Below are 13,035 nucleotides of genomic sequence, written 5' to 3'. Positions count from 1 at the left end.
AAAAGCAAAAACAATATAGCCCGCGAACTTTTCGAGGCATTTTACATCAGAGAAAAAGGTGATAATTGTGTAAGTGATACCTCGGTCACCTTATATGATAAAGAGAAAACTTTTGTCCGCTGCTTTTGTTGGCACATGCAGACTTGACTTGTCACAAACTTCATCTTTGTACCCTCTGTTCTTTGTTTTGCACGTGTTATCTCTGCATATATATGGTGCTGTGATAGCAATAAAGTCAGTTGATACTTTGCGCTCTTTCCCTCGTCTTACTCTTTCCTGTGTTCGTCTCGTCGTGTGCGCAACGCCATACCAAGAAAGTCTTTGGGCACCAAGACCAAGGTTGTGTGCTGCCGTGTCGACGTTGTGTTGATCCACACGCTACCGTGGCATGCGCGATCAAGCCCTCGTACTCTGAGGCTGCGGCCCTAATTCCCCCTCCGCCGGCCGCACAGGCAGCCGATGAAGTCATCAAGCACCCTGGCGTTTCGACACCGATGCTGTTACGGACGGTTCCTCTGCGTCTCAGAGTGTCGGTGGGGAAGAACCAGTGCCTGCGGCTGAGGCGTCCAGTGATGCACCTAGCAAGCCGACAGTAAATGTGCCTGCTCTGTCAGCCTCAGCCTCTCCAAGTGTACCTGCCGCTACGGAGGCCGATCCCACTGCGCCCCTGCAGGTCTCTGATGCTGGGGACAAGCCGCTCTAGGAGCCCGCGCGGCAGCCCGGAGCCAGCGTTGCGTTTTTGAGCAACAACGCCGACATACCTGAGGCCGATGGTGACGAGAGCAGCTTGTCGTCCTCGTCTTCTTCAGTCAACCTCGTCATTGACGAGACTCTCATCGTGCCTGAGCAGGAGCCGAGGCCGCCGTCGGCATCTCCTTCGTCATCGAGGTTTAATGTCGGCACAAATATTTCGCTTGGGCAGGAGCCAAGGCCACCTCCTGACGCGGAACCTGTGCAGTCGCCGTCCTCTTCTACATCGAGGATTAGCGCCAGCACTTCTAGTACCCTGTCTTCGGATGTTAAGAAGGTCGCTTTGAGTTCTAGCTTAAAGCGTCCACATGCGTCGACTACGGACTCGGAAATTTCTGCTGGTCGGCCAAGGAGGCCTCGTGCCTCCTCTGGTCCGACCTTACGGAAAAAGTGAGGTGGTTTGGCGCCGTTCGCGGCGCGCAGTGTACTGCCTAGACATCACAGCTCCTAGTTTTCATTTTCATTTCCAAAATGACTACTCTTAACATCATTACTCTTAACGTGCAGGGGTTCCGCAATGTTATGAAGCATGCCGAGGTGGTCGCTCTCGCTCGTTCATCGGGATGCAATATACTCTGCCTGCAAGAAACCAATTTTATCGCCTCAGTGACGTGTTGGAATCTAAGCGTAGGTTTGGCATCGATGCTTTCTTTTCATACGCCCGCGCGCGTTCTAGCGGCCTTGGCGTTTTTGTTTTGAACTTCATACTCCTTCAAGACCACCACGTTACCTACGATGCGCTTGGACGCGTGCTGGGGTTCGACTGCACGTTTAACGCACTTCGCCTTAGAAATCTTTTCATCTATGCACCTGCGCATTCTAATATGGTAAACTCATTCTTTAGAGATCTAGATGTGTACTTTCTTGAAGGACGTAATGTTGTGGTGTGTGGCAATTTCAACTGCGTGCTCGACACGGTTGTTGATGTGCAGGGCCCTGGTAGAGGCAGGCCAGGCTAGAATGCGCGCGAGTTGCGCCACCTAGTCAACCAGTTTATGATCACAGACGCTTATGAGCTCCTCTATGGCGGTGTCTTTGCGTGGACTTGGCTTCTCGGATTATCGTCGAGCAGGTTAGACAGGGCGTATATACCGACGGGCCTTTCGAGGACAGTGTGTGCTGCTAGTGCAATGATGATGCCATCCTCGCCGGTGTACATATCAGACCATCGCCCCTTTCTTCTATCACTCAGGGTTCCGGCGGCTGCAGTGTCTCCTCACAGACAATGGCGTTTGGATGGGCGCATCCTTCACGACGCTGGCACGAGAGAAGGACTAGGGCGGGCCTTGCGTTTTTCGGGTGCTCGGGCCGTGCCTGGTGACTGGGATCGTCTGAAGGAGCAGTGGCGTCACCACTGCGCCGCTTCTGGTCGAACCCTTAGGGCTCGCGTCTCAGCTGAGGGGCGTGTAGTGACAGAGAAGCTGCGTATAGCTCAGCGCACCCCGTCGCCATCGTCGCTTGTGTGCGCATGGAAATACGAGCTTTTGGAGCGTCTACAGCGTCTTTTGCAATCATCCTCTTTGACAGCGGCTGGATGGCGTTGTTGATGCAGTCCAACTGCTCATCCTGAAGTGCTTCGGTTTGCACGCCAGGAGCTGTTGTGCCTTCAAAGTGCCCCTGCTTTTACATCTTCCGCCAGGGCTATAGCCCAGCCGCTTGGCAGGAATGTCAGTGCGTTTTTGTCCATTTCCGGGATATTGCTTAGTCGCTCCGTCTGGTTGCTCGCGATGACGTTTCCGCACACCCATTTTTTGCAGGCTCGCCGCAGGTTGCCGTGAACTTCATGATGGCCATATGGATCCGCCAACGCCAGGTGAAATCAAGGAGGCGTTAGATTCCCTGAAACGAGGCTCAGCGCCTGCGCCAGATGTTCTTCCTGTGGAGCTCTATTTACTGTTCTGGCATATTGTAGGCAACATTCTCACGCAAGTGTTAAAACTCTGTTTCACTCGGCATGTCTTTCCCGATTCATTTAAAAGAGGCCGCATTGTCCTGATTCCTAAAAAGTCTCCTTTCTCGACATGTCCGGCAGATTGGCGCCCTATCACCTTACTGAAATCAGACTATAAAGCATTAGAAAAATTACTCGTTCGCCGTCTACGGTCTCTTCTCCCGTCCCTCATTTCCTGCCACCTGGTTTGCTCCATCCCGGGTCGTGAAATACATAGTTTATCTTCCTTAACGCGAGATATTCTAGAGTACACTATACGACGGCGCGCACAGGGTCTTCTTGTTTCCCTCGATCAAGAGAACACTTTCGACTTTTTAGAGCTTGAGCATATTTACGATACACTGGATGCTTTCGGTTTCCCACCTTCTTTCGTGCTTATCGTTAAAGAGATGTACCGAGGCATTTCAAGCACCCTGTTCTTGGATGGCTTGTAAAGTACCGTATTTTATGTTGGCCGCTGCGTCCGTCAAGGTTGTCCGCTGTCCCCCCTTTTGTTTGTCTTAGCATTAGAGCCTTTCCTCTTAGCAGTCGATCGCCACTCTCTTATTAGAGGTCTGGCGTTTCCAGGCAGTGAGGCAGTGCGCGTCACAGCTTATGCAGATGACATCACGCTCTACTTAGCTGATTAACGCAGTCTGCTCGAAGCTTGAAACGTTTTTCGTGAGTTCGCCTCCTTGTCCGGGGCGGCTCTTATTTATTCGAAGAGTCATTACTTTTTTGTGGGGTCTCCTCATAGACGTATTACATGTGCGATACCTTTGCAGTGGTGTCCGCAGATACGCATTTTAGGCGTGACTTAGGACTGTGCTGGAATATGGGATGCTATGTGGTCTTCGGTCGTAGAGGGCATTAGAGCTCGTGTGCGGAGGGTGCAGAAATTTGACCTGCCTCTGCTTGAGAGGCACTACCTGGTTCAGTCGGTCATGCTGAGTGCCTTTTGGTACCTTTTCCAGATTGTTAAACCACCCCTGCGCGTCGTAAGCTGGGTGCAGACTACAGTTTTTTTTTGGTCAGGCGGAACCGAGCTTGTGGCTCGTGCTGTTCTTGGACATCCACGGGAGAGAGGCGGTTTAGCCTCTCCAAACTTTGTCCATCACGTCCTCGTTGTTAGCTTTGAAGTGCATTTTGCGTATCCTGCTGGGGGACGTGTCTCCGGCGCGAACCCTAGCGCGGTACTTTTTGGGCCCTTCTTTGCGCTTTTTGAATATTTCGGCCCCTGTTAATCATGGACCTCAATCAGAGCAGCCTGCCGCTTTTTATGCTACGTCATTGGCATTTTCCAGACATGTAAGCGCAGTAGCACCTGATGTCAGCATCGTTGCAGACCGTGTGGTGGATATTATGGGCTCGCTGTTGTTGCCTGTTGTGTCGGTGGCTCGCCACTCACTGATGCGCCGCGTTCAATGGGCGCACATAGCGTCGACGTGTCCCCCAGACCATCTAAGCGACTCTGGAAAATTAGTTGGGCAGTGCTGCCTACTTGTGATCGTCTAGAGCGGTGGGGTGTTTTACGCTCCAGCACCTGTCCGAATTGCCCACTTGCGGAATCTAATCGCCACGCTACAGTCACCTGCGTGGTAGAGCGTGTCTTTTGGAGCGCGGTTCATGCGGGATTCCGTGGGCAGGCATTTCGAGCTTTGTCTCCCGCGGCCGCTTCCCCAGCGGCCGTTTTGCTCGCCTGTTAATATTTGCGGGTGTTTTCAGTTTATGGCGCAGTTGATGCACCGCGGTCGCTGGTGGCTTTCGACGCCGCGCTGTGTGGCCAATACTTGGCCGTCTTCGAAAGGAGCTGATCTGTTTCTTGTCAGAGGAACTCTTTCTTGGGAGAGGAAGAGTTCCTCCCGCGGTGGTCGTGCCCATTCATTTCTGTTAACAACGATCGTCTTGTTCTGGTCGTTAGACCAAACTGCCGCTAAGGTCTTTTTTTTTCGTGTCAGATTGTTGCCGCATCACTCTTCTGTGAATAGGTACGGTACCCCGTGTTAAATCGCTCACAAGCAATTCCTGTTTGTTGTTCAAAGATGCTTATGGTACATCCATTATTGGCTCGCCTTACATGCTTAGCGTCATGTCTACTTGTGAATGTCAATGTATCCGGTAACCTTGACATGTGTACTTATGTAAATAAAATTTTTTCCTGTCAGAATAATATACTGTTCTTTGTGTCCTTCCCACGCGCCAACGCCTGGCCTCGTGCGATACAGTCCCCAATGAGCATTGCGCCAATTGTGGCGCGCAGTAAACGCTGGAACATGTATAACACCAGTGCGCGGTGGCTTGAACGATGTGCCGCCTAGTTCAACGGATGTTCAAGTTTTGCGTTGGTAGAGGGGCCAGACGTCAACGAGGCCCCTTTGCTCGTTTCGTGGTGGCCGCCACTATGTTTGTTTTGTGGCGTCGGCGTTGCCTCGCGAAGGCTCGTCGAACCCCCGCTCGGGCTATGCACCCGGCGCTGCAGAGCCTGCGCCTCGTCATCTGGGCATACTTGTCTGGCCGGTTAGCAAAAGATGGCGAGGCGCTGTTTCCGGGGCGCTGGCGCGCACGGCTCTTTGAAATAACCAACGGCAGGCTGGAAATGAGGACTTTACTGCACTAGCCTGCCCCCCCCTTCTTTTTATAATAATAATAATAATAATAATAATAATAATAATAATAATAATAATAATAATAATAATAATAATAATAATAATAATAATAATAATAATAATAATAATAATAATAATAATCAATCTTTATTTTTCGGTGCCCAGGAACAACCCAAAGGTCTTGGTGCTGGTACACCATTCACACGCACAAAATGTAAATTTGTCTTCCACAAAGGAAGACACTCAGGGGAGGTAATGCAGCAGTCAAAGCGATAGAAAAAAAGACAAACTAGGCGTGAGCAAGCATGAAGCAAAAAAGTGAAAACAAGAAAACAGCGAGAACAGCGGTAAATGAAAACAGCTAGAACAGGCAACAGACATATAAACAACTAATGAAACAATAAACGAAGAGAATGAACACAAGAACGACCGATAACAGCCAAGTACAGCATATAGCAAAATACAAACAAGAATAAAGCCAATACTAATATGAACGAATAAGAAACCTCTCAAATACAAGCTAGAAATACAATCATACACAATAAGCAATGTAATTAGTGAACGCGTTACAGACAATCAGGCGTGAGTACACAGTATTAAAGAAATAACATTAATGAAAACAAGTAGACGAGATGAACAATTAAGGAGAAAAAAAAACAATATAATACCAGTGCAAATGCACAAGTGTAGTAAAGTCAAAATGCATGAAAGGGGAAGTTATGTATGAGAAAAAGAGTGCTAAAAGTGGAACGTCACGGACATCCAATATACAAGAAGGGAGAGAATTTTCGAATATATCAAGGTGAGGACAAAGAGAATTGAACAACTTTTGCATTCTGTCCAGAGGGGAGAGGTAGTGCAGGAGCGAAAAAACTTGGAATGGTCTGAATTCCCTTATGCTCTTTCGCGGTACACGCAAAAGGATACGCGCTAGGAGCTGAGGGCATAGAATGTGACCATGAAGAAGTTTATACAAGAAAATTATATGTGCCCTCACGCGACGGCAGCTAAGAGAAGGAAGCTGCAGTGAGTTACTCCGCCTGGGACGAGAGCTGGAAGTTTTGCAAGAAAACCGATGTTGAAATTTGCGTAAAAACTTTAGCTGAACTCTGTCGATTTTTTCACAGTTCGACTGGCAAGTGCCGTTCCAAACAACAGACGCATATTCCAAAAACGGAAAGCATATGGAGAGGTAGAGCTTTAAGAAAGGAAGTGGGGCTCGAAACTCTCTCGAAAGCCTGCAGATGAAGCCAAGTGTACGCATAGCCCGCAGAGCAATGCGTTTTGTATGAGAGGAGAAGCTGAGGCTGCGGTCGAAAAGTACGCCGAGGTCATTAATTTCATCAACCCTCGGCAGCAGCCTACCATTCACAGAATAAGAGTAGAGAAGACTGTGCGTTTTGCGCGTAAATGAGACAACCTTGGTTTTAGATGAATTGAGAGTGAGCCCATTCTTCAAGCACCAATCAGAGAAGGCGGATATGTCCGATTGCAATGACAAGCAATCATGAAGAGTATGTATTGCCTTGAACATTTTTATATCGTCCGCATAAAGGAGAAACGAGGAGTTTTTGACAACGGAGGAAACGTCATTGATAAAAACAGAGAACAGAAGCGGGCCTAATACCGAGCCCTGAGGAACTCCGCTGGTTGGAGTGTAAACAAATGAGGTCTGTCCATTTACACTGACAAAGCAGGACCGATCAAGAAGATAGTTGCGTAGGAGGGCTACAATTGAAACGTCGATCTCAAACAGCAGAAGCTTTTGAAGAAGTAATGAGTGAGTAACAACGTCGAAAGCTTTGCTCAAATCACAGTACACAGCGTCTACCTGACTCCTCTGAAGGACTTCAGCTGATGTATACGTCATAAAAGTCACAAGGTTAGTTGTAGTAGAACGACCTTTTATGAAACCATGCTGATTATGTATGATTAAATGTTTGAGGTGGAAGGAAAGTACTTTGTGCAAAGCTAGTTCGAAAAGCTTAGAGGTTGCACAAAGAAGAGAAATAATAATAATAATAATAATAATAATAATAATAATAATAATAATAATAATAATAATAATAATAATAATAATAATAATAATAATAATAATAATAATAATAATAATAATAATAATAATAATAATAATAATAATTATAATTATAATAATAATAATAATAATAATAATGATAATAATATTAATAATTTTATATGCTCTTTCAAGTACAAATGCGGGCCTGCAAAGCCTCAGAAGGCTTGAGTGGCAGTGCCCGGCAGCAGACAGCATATAAATCATGCACCGAGGAGACAAGTTGCCAAAGAAAAAAAAAAAAAGAATGAAAGAAGAAAAACGGAATCGAAAAGGGCGGACACAAAATACACACAAACAGAAAGAAAACAAAAACATGTAAAAACATAGCATCAAAACAGAACACTGGAACTAACAACGTAATTTAGCAAGACAAGCTTTCACTATCTTTTTGGAATTAGCAGAGAATATTTCTTTGGAGAACCGGTTAAGAACAGAAGGAACATAATGTTTTCGAAGACTGTCGCCATAACAGGTTCGCACTCTAGGCACGAGAAAACAATCGCGAGTTCACACATCTTTAACAGGAACATATGGTGTACAAAAATTGCTTGTCCAGATCTGCTTAAAGACTACTGTTTCAGAAAAAAAAAAGACGAGAAAAGTAAGGCATATGTAGAAGTTCAAAAACGCTACTATCTTCATTTCGTGCCCTACCATATAACGCTGCTTTAAGGGTAGATTTCAGCCTGCTGTTGACCTTGTTTAGCCAATACGCAGAGCAGAAATAAAAGCAGCAAATACCATAGCGTAACACACTCTAGGCTAAGGCGTATACTATTTGCTTAGTACATAGATAGGGCAAAGGGTCTTAACAGAGTGCAGCAAGCATGCAACTTTGCGAAGCCAAGAACAGACAAATGACAAATGGGTATTCCAAGACATGTCGGAATCGAAGAACACACCTAAGTATTTGACCGTTGACACAGGCATGATTGATGGGCATTTGCAAAGAGCACAATTTGGTCTGTGCAAGGGAATTGACACATAATTAGGAATTCTTTTTAAATAATTGTGAAAAAATACTAATTGTTTTTATTGTTAACATTAATTCAGTTATTGCTGAACCATTCCATAACTACCTCGCTGTCATGTTGGATAACAGATAATGCTTTCCTATAAGCTTTATGTCTAGCAACTAAGAGCGTACAAATAGCGTATTGAAAAACACGGCACGGTTTGCCGACAGAGCTCACTTCATTGACATATAAATTAAACAAAATAGGAGCCAGTAGAGATCCTTGAGGAACACCGGATTTAATCTGCAGCAGGCCACTTCTATATTTACCTAGTAAAACTAGCTGTGAACAATTGGATAGATAGTTAACAAGAAGAGACAGGAAAGGACCTCTAAACCCATAATTGTGGAGTTTATTTGACAAGATATTGTGATTGTTGTATATTGTGATTGTTGCAAATGCGACACCAGTGTGATACTCTCTGCCTTGGAATTTCTTGTTGTGAGGGTTTTTTTTCCTTTATCAGTTATTGTTCATGTATATTTGCCTTCAAGAGCACTTTTCTATTTCTTTGTTCTGGCTGGCACTGTTGCTATATTACATGTTTGACTGCAATAAAGTTGTCTTTGAAATCTAATATTGTTTGCTGCCCTTAGGCGGCAATAGTCGCTCTTGTTCTATCCTTTTGTTTCAGAGGGGTAAAGGTTTCTGAGACCAACCCGTTTAATAAACTTTCTCTTTGTCGCTAGGCACCAGCTACAGTGGCACTGCCGAGTTGAATTCTTGCTAGAATCTCTGTCGGATCCCTCAGTGCCCTTTCTGCGTGTTTCACATGAGGGGCGTCCTCGTCACTAGCCATGGCGCCATGCACTCCTTGGAAGGCACTAGTCTTCGATGTAGCCGTGCCTGCGGAGATTAGTCCGGAGACCGTCGTCCCGAAAGTAATCTGTTTAATAAAAATTACAGTATTAACATGTGCCTGGTGAAGAGCGAAAATGCGAAAACATTTCCCTGTCCTCATCCTACCTTCATTTTTAATTTTCTGTTTTTTTTTCTGTAACTTTTGGCTTTTTGTTTTAAATAGGCGAGAGCGCATAGAGCTCGTTCGGTCAAAAAGCCGTCGGCGTCGTAGTAGTATTTGTAGTAGTCGTCGGCACCGCAAGTCGGAAATATTCCTTCCCTTACGGCGTTTATTCGAATCACTATGAGGTTGTGGTCGCTCCCTACATTACATCATAGTGATTCGAATAAAGGCTCTAAGGAAGGCATATTTCCGACGTGCGGTGCCGACGACTACTAAAAATACTACTACGACGCCGATGCCCGCCGCCACGCGCCGTCGTCGAGACGAACGGGCGATGGCGTTCCGTTGACTCCTTGGCAACGCTGCAACACGCTGTCGCGTCCTAATCTAAAAGACGAAGCTTAAGCGTCCTCCACTTTTTATTTTTTATTTTTATTTTTACCTTATTATTATCTTTTGATTGACTTATTTTTACTTATTGATTTTATTTCACTTTTTATGGTTTATTTCATTACAAATTCGTTCCTTAAGAACAGCTGCTTAATCAACATAAAAATTTTTGTTTTATTCACAACACAACTTATGATTGACAGTTCGTGCGGACAGCTTCCGTCTAGAACTTAGTTCTATGCCACTCGTGAGCCAAGAAAGGCTTTCGCCTTAAAATTTCTCTTAGCCGCTAGACACTGGCTACGGTGGCACTACCGAGTTGAATTGTTGTTGCAATCCCTGTCGGATCCAGCTGTGACGTTCCTGCTTTTTTCTTGCGAGGGTCGTGCCCTTCTGTAGCCATGGCGCCGTCGGCGCCGTGCAGTCTTTTGAAGGCACTAGTCATCAGTGTAGCCGTCCCTGTGAAAACGGCCTTTTTGCTAGCAGCATTGCCCTCGCGGCAACTTTGTGCGTCTGCTGATAGTGGTTGGTGTCTTTGTGCTCTGGCGCAATCGCTTTGAGACTATTGCGTCAGAACGCCGTCGCCTCGCTCTTTTTCCGATTCATGAGGCGTTTTCATGGGTAGCTCTTAAAGCTTCCTTTCCGAAGGGCTGTTTTTTCTTGTGTAGCTAGTGCTCCTAAGCCAGCGGTCCTGCCCTTTCGTGTCCGCTTCGGGCGCACGCGTAAGGGTCGTTTTTCGGCCCGCTTAGTTGGTGTAGATAAATTATATTTGTGTATTATCTCTTATTACGAACACAGTGCACATCTTGTAGTTCAAGGCGCATTTCCGGCATCATGTCTGTTCCTTCCTATCGTCTGTATAATTGTCCGACGTCTTCACGTCTTCAACAAATCCATTCACATTTATTTACTGTATGTACAGGCGCCCAAATCTTTAACAGGAGTGCGCGAGCGGCGACTTGTCCATACGTCAGCGCCGTATGACAGGCGAGGCTGGAAACACTCTGAGGCTAAACGCATGCGGACAAAGCGCGCTCATCTGGCCCATCGTCTCCTAGGCTGTTCCTTCTTAAGTACGTAACCCCACATTATCGCACTTGAGACGAATAGACAGCGTGAGTAGGCGAATGGTTTTGCTCGCATTTCATGTTTCGAAGATCAGCGTCGTAGCAACCAAGCAAGGAAATAAAGTATAAAGATTGACCGAACGCGCTCAATCACGCGAAAAACCAAAGAACATGGATCGTTCGTTTGTTACTTCTTGATGTAAACGCTTTTGTCATGTCTAGAAAAGAGAAGGGGCCGTTATCAACACACTGTGTTATTTTTATTTCAAAGCTGTAAGACAGCTGTGAAAATTTAATGAAGCTGCTCTACAGGCCGTGCTCGCGGGAGCTTCTAACTGCTACCAAAATGCCACCGCGTATACCTCAAACGAAGAGAGTTCGAATTATAGGAATGCCAATAGGCGGCTCATCGCAGAAGGAAGCTGCTAAAGCAACTGGAGTGGCTCTAGTTGCCTACGAGGACGAAGAACAGATTGGAGATGCTCCTCGCTGTCTCACGAGAAAAAAAAAACAGGCGATGAAGAACCCTTGCGCTAGTGGCAACCCGCTCATCACAGAGGGTGAAATAAGGGCTGCCCTCGGCCTTAATGTTTGGTTTGGTTTATGGGGTTTAACGCCCCAAGGCGACTCATGCTATGAGAGACGCCGTAGTGAAGGGCTCCAGAAATTTCGACCACCTGGGGTTCTTTAACATGCACTGACGTCGCACAGCACACGGGTCTCTAGAATTTCACCTCCATCGAAATTCGACCGCTGCGACTGGGACTGAACCCGCGTCTTTCGGGCCAGCAGCCGAGCGCCATAATTACTCAGCCACCGTCGGCCTTAATGTGTCAGATGAATTAATTAGGCAACGGCTAAGGGAAGCAGGAATCAGAAACAGGACACCTCCACAGAAGCCCCTGCTTTCCGACAGTGCCAGGGCAAAAAAAAAAATAGCTAGCCTTTGCTCAAGAGCATCTCCAATGGACCGTCGACGATTGGCGAAACGTTGCGTTTACAGATGATCGAGAACACCTTCTGCTCTCAGTGGGACCAGAAACAAAAAGCATACCGGCCAGTCGCATGAAGGTAAATAAAAAAAAATTTGTCTCGTTGCTTGTTTTCTTATACACGATATTATTATTTTGCTACCCACTGTCATTAATTCGCAATAAATACTGCTTTTTTAAAGGTATGATCCCCGTTACGTCCACGACGTCAAGGCAAGCAGCCGAACATCTGTGAACGTGTGGGAGGTCATCACGAAGGATGGCTTAGGGCCTCTTCACCGCATTGATGGTCGGCTGCGCTCCACAACATACGTTGCCATCATTGACCTCCAGCTGCTTCCTCACGTGCTGTATGGACCCTACAGAGATGGAGATTTCCTGCTACAGCATTATCTTTCACCGATCCACCTGGCGCACGTAGTGACCGCGCACCTCGAGAACCTTGGAGAGAGGACTCTAGACTGGCCGCCCACGGGCGCAGATATGAACATTATTGAAAATGTTTGGGGCATATTAAAAGCCAACAGGTCAAAAATGGGCATCCATACAGCTACTCCTGTTGAGTTGTGCGTGGCCACCAGTAGACAGTGGGAAGAGCTGAAGGCCGACAGCGACCTTGTGCCGGCGCTCTATGACTCCCTGCCACGGCGCACATCTGCCGCGGTCGGGAATGACAGTGACTTCACCCGCTACTGAACGGCCTGTGGCACCCATTATTGGTCACACCTTTTTTTTTTGTTTCTTAGCATTTCAGCAAGAATGAAGCGCATAGTAAAATGGTTTACGACCTCAATTTTTTTTTGTTTCACTGAGATGCAGGCAAAGTGCTGCAATATTTTTAAGAATAACACAGAACATTTCTTGCGACCCTCACAAATATTGTGCGAGACAGGCCGAGTTTTTAGCAGCTTCCCTTTGCGGTGACAACCCATTTTGTTTGTCTTTCTCCTTGAGGTATACGGGGAGCATTTTGACAACTGTCGCAAAATGCCGTGAACACGTCGTGCAGAGCAGCATCATTGGAGTTTCACAGTGGTCTTATAGCTTCACAATTTCTTTCTCTATGAGTTCATCTTGTGGAAATACAAGGGAGACAAACCTTTCGCCCCACCCCCCGCACTCCCACTCTGCGGATGCAGCGTTCCCGCTCGCTAAACGCAGATGGGGTTTGTGCTCGAGGGACAAAGGGAAGGGACGACACAGCGTGAACACTGATATGCTGTTTATTACACTTGCAATTAAT

At 46.5% G+C, this 13,035-nt stretch overlaps 1 protein-coding gene across 1 annotated transcript; it reads left to right on the top strand.

The window, feature by feature from the left end:
• The first annotated feature begins 5,141 nt into the window (after positions 1 to 5,141).
• On the top strand, positions 5,142 to 12,488 carry LOC144120481 (uncharacterized). Its single transcript, XM_077652916.1, has 2 exons — positions 5,142 to 5,197; positions 11,975 to 12,488. The coding sequence occupies exons 1-2, from the start codon at positions 5,142 to 5,144 to the stop codon at positions 12,486 to 12,488; spliced, it is 570 nt and encodes a 189-aa protein (XP_077509042.1).
• Positions 12,489 to 13,035: the final 547 nt, after the last annotated feature.

This window comes from Amblyomma americanum, chromosome 1 (assembly GCF_052857255.1).
Source record: "Amblyomma americanum isolate KBUSLIRL-KWMA chromosome 1, ASM5285725v1, whole genome shotgun sequence".
NCBI classification, from domain to species: Eukaryota; Metazoa; Arthropoda; class Arachnida; order Ixodida; family Ixodidae; genus Amblyomma; species Amblyomma americanum.
This window is presented reverse-complemented; position numbering and strand designations above follow the sequence as displayed.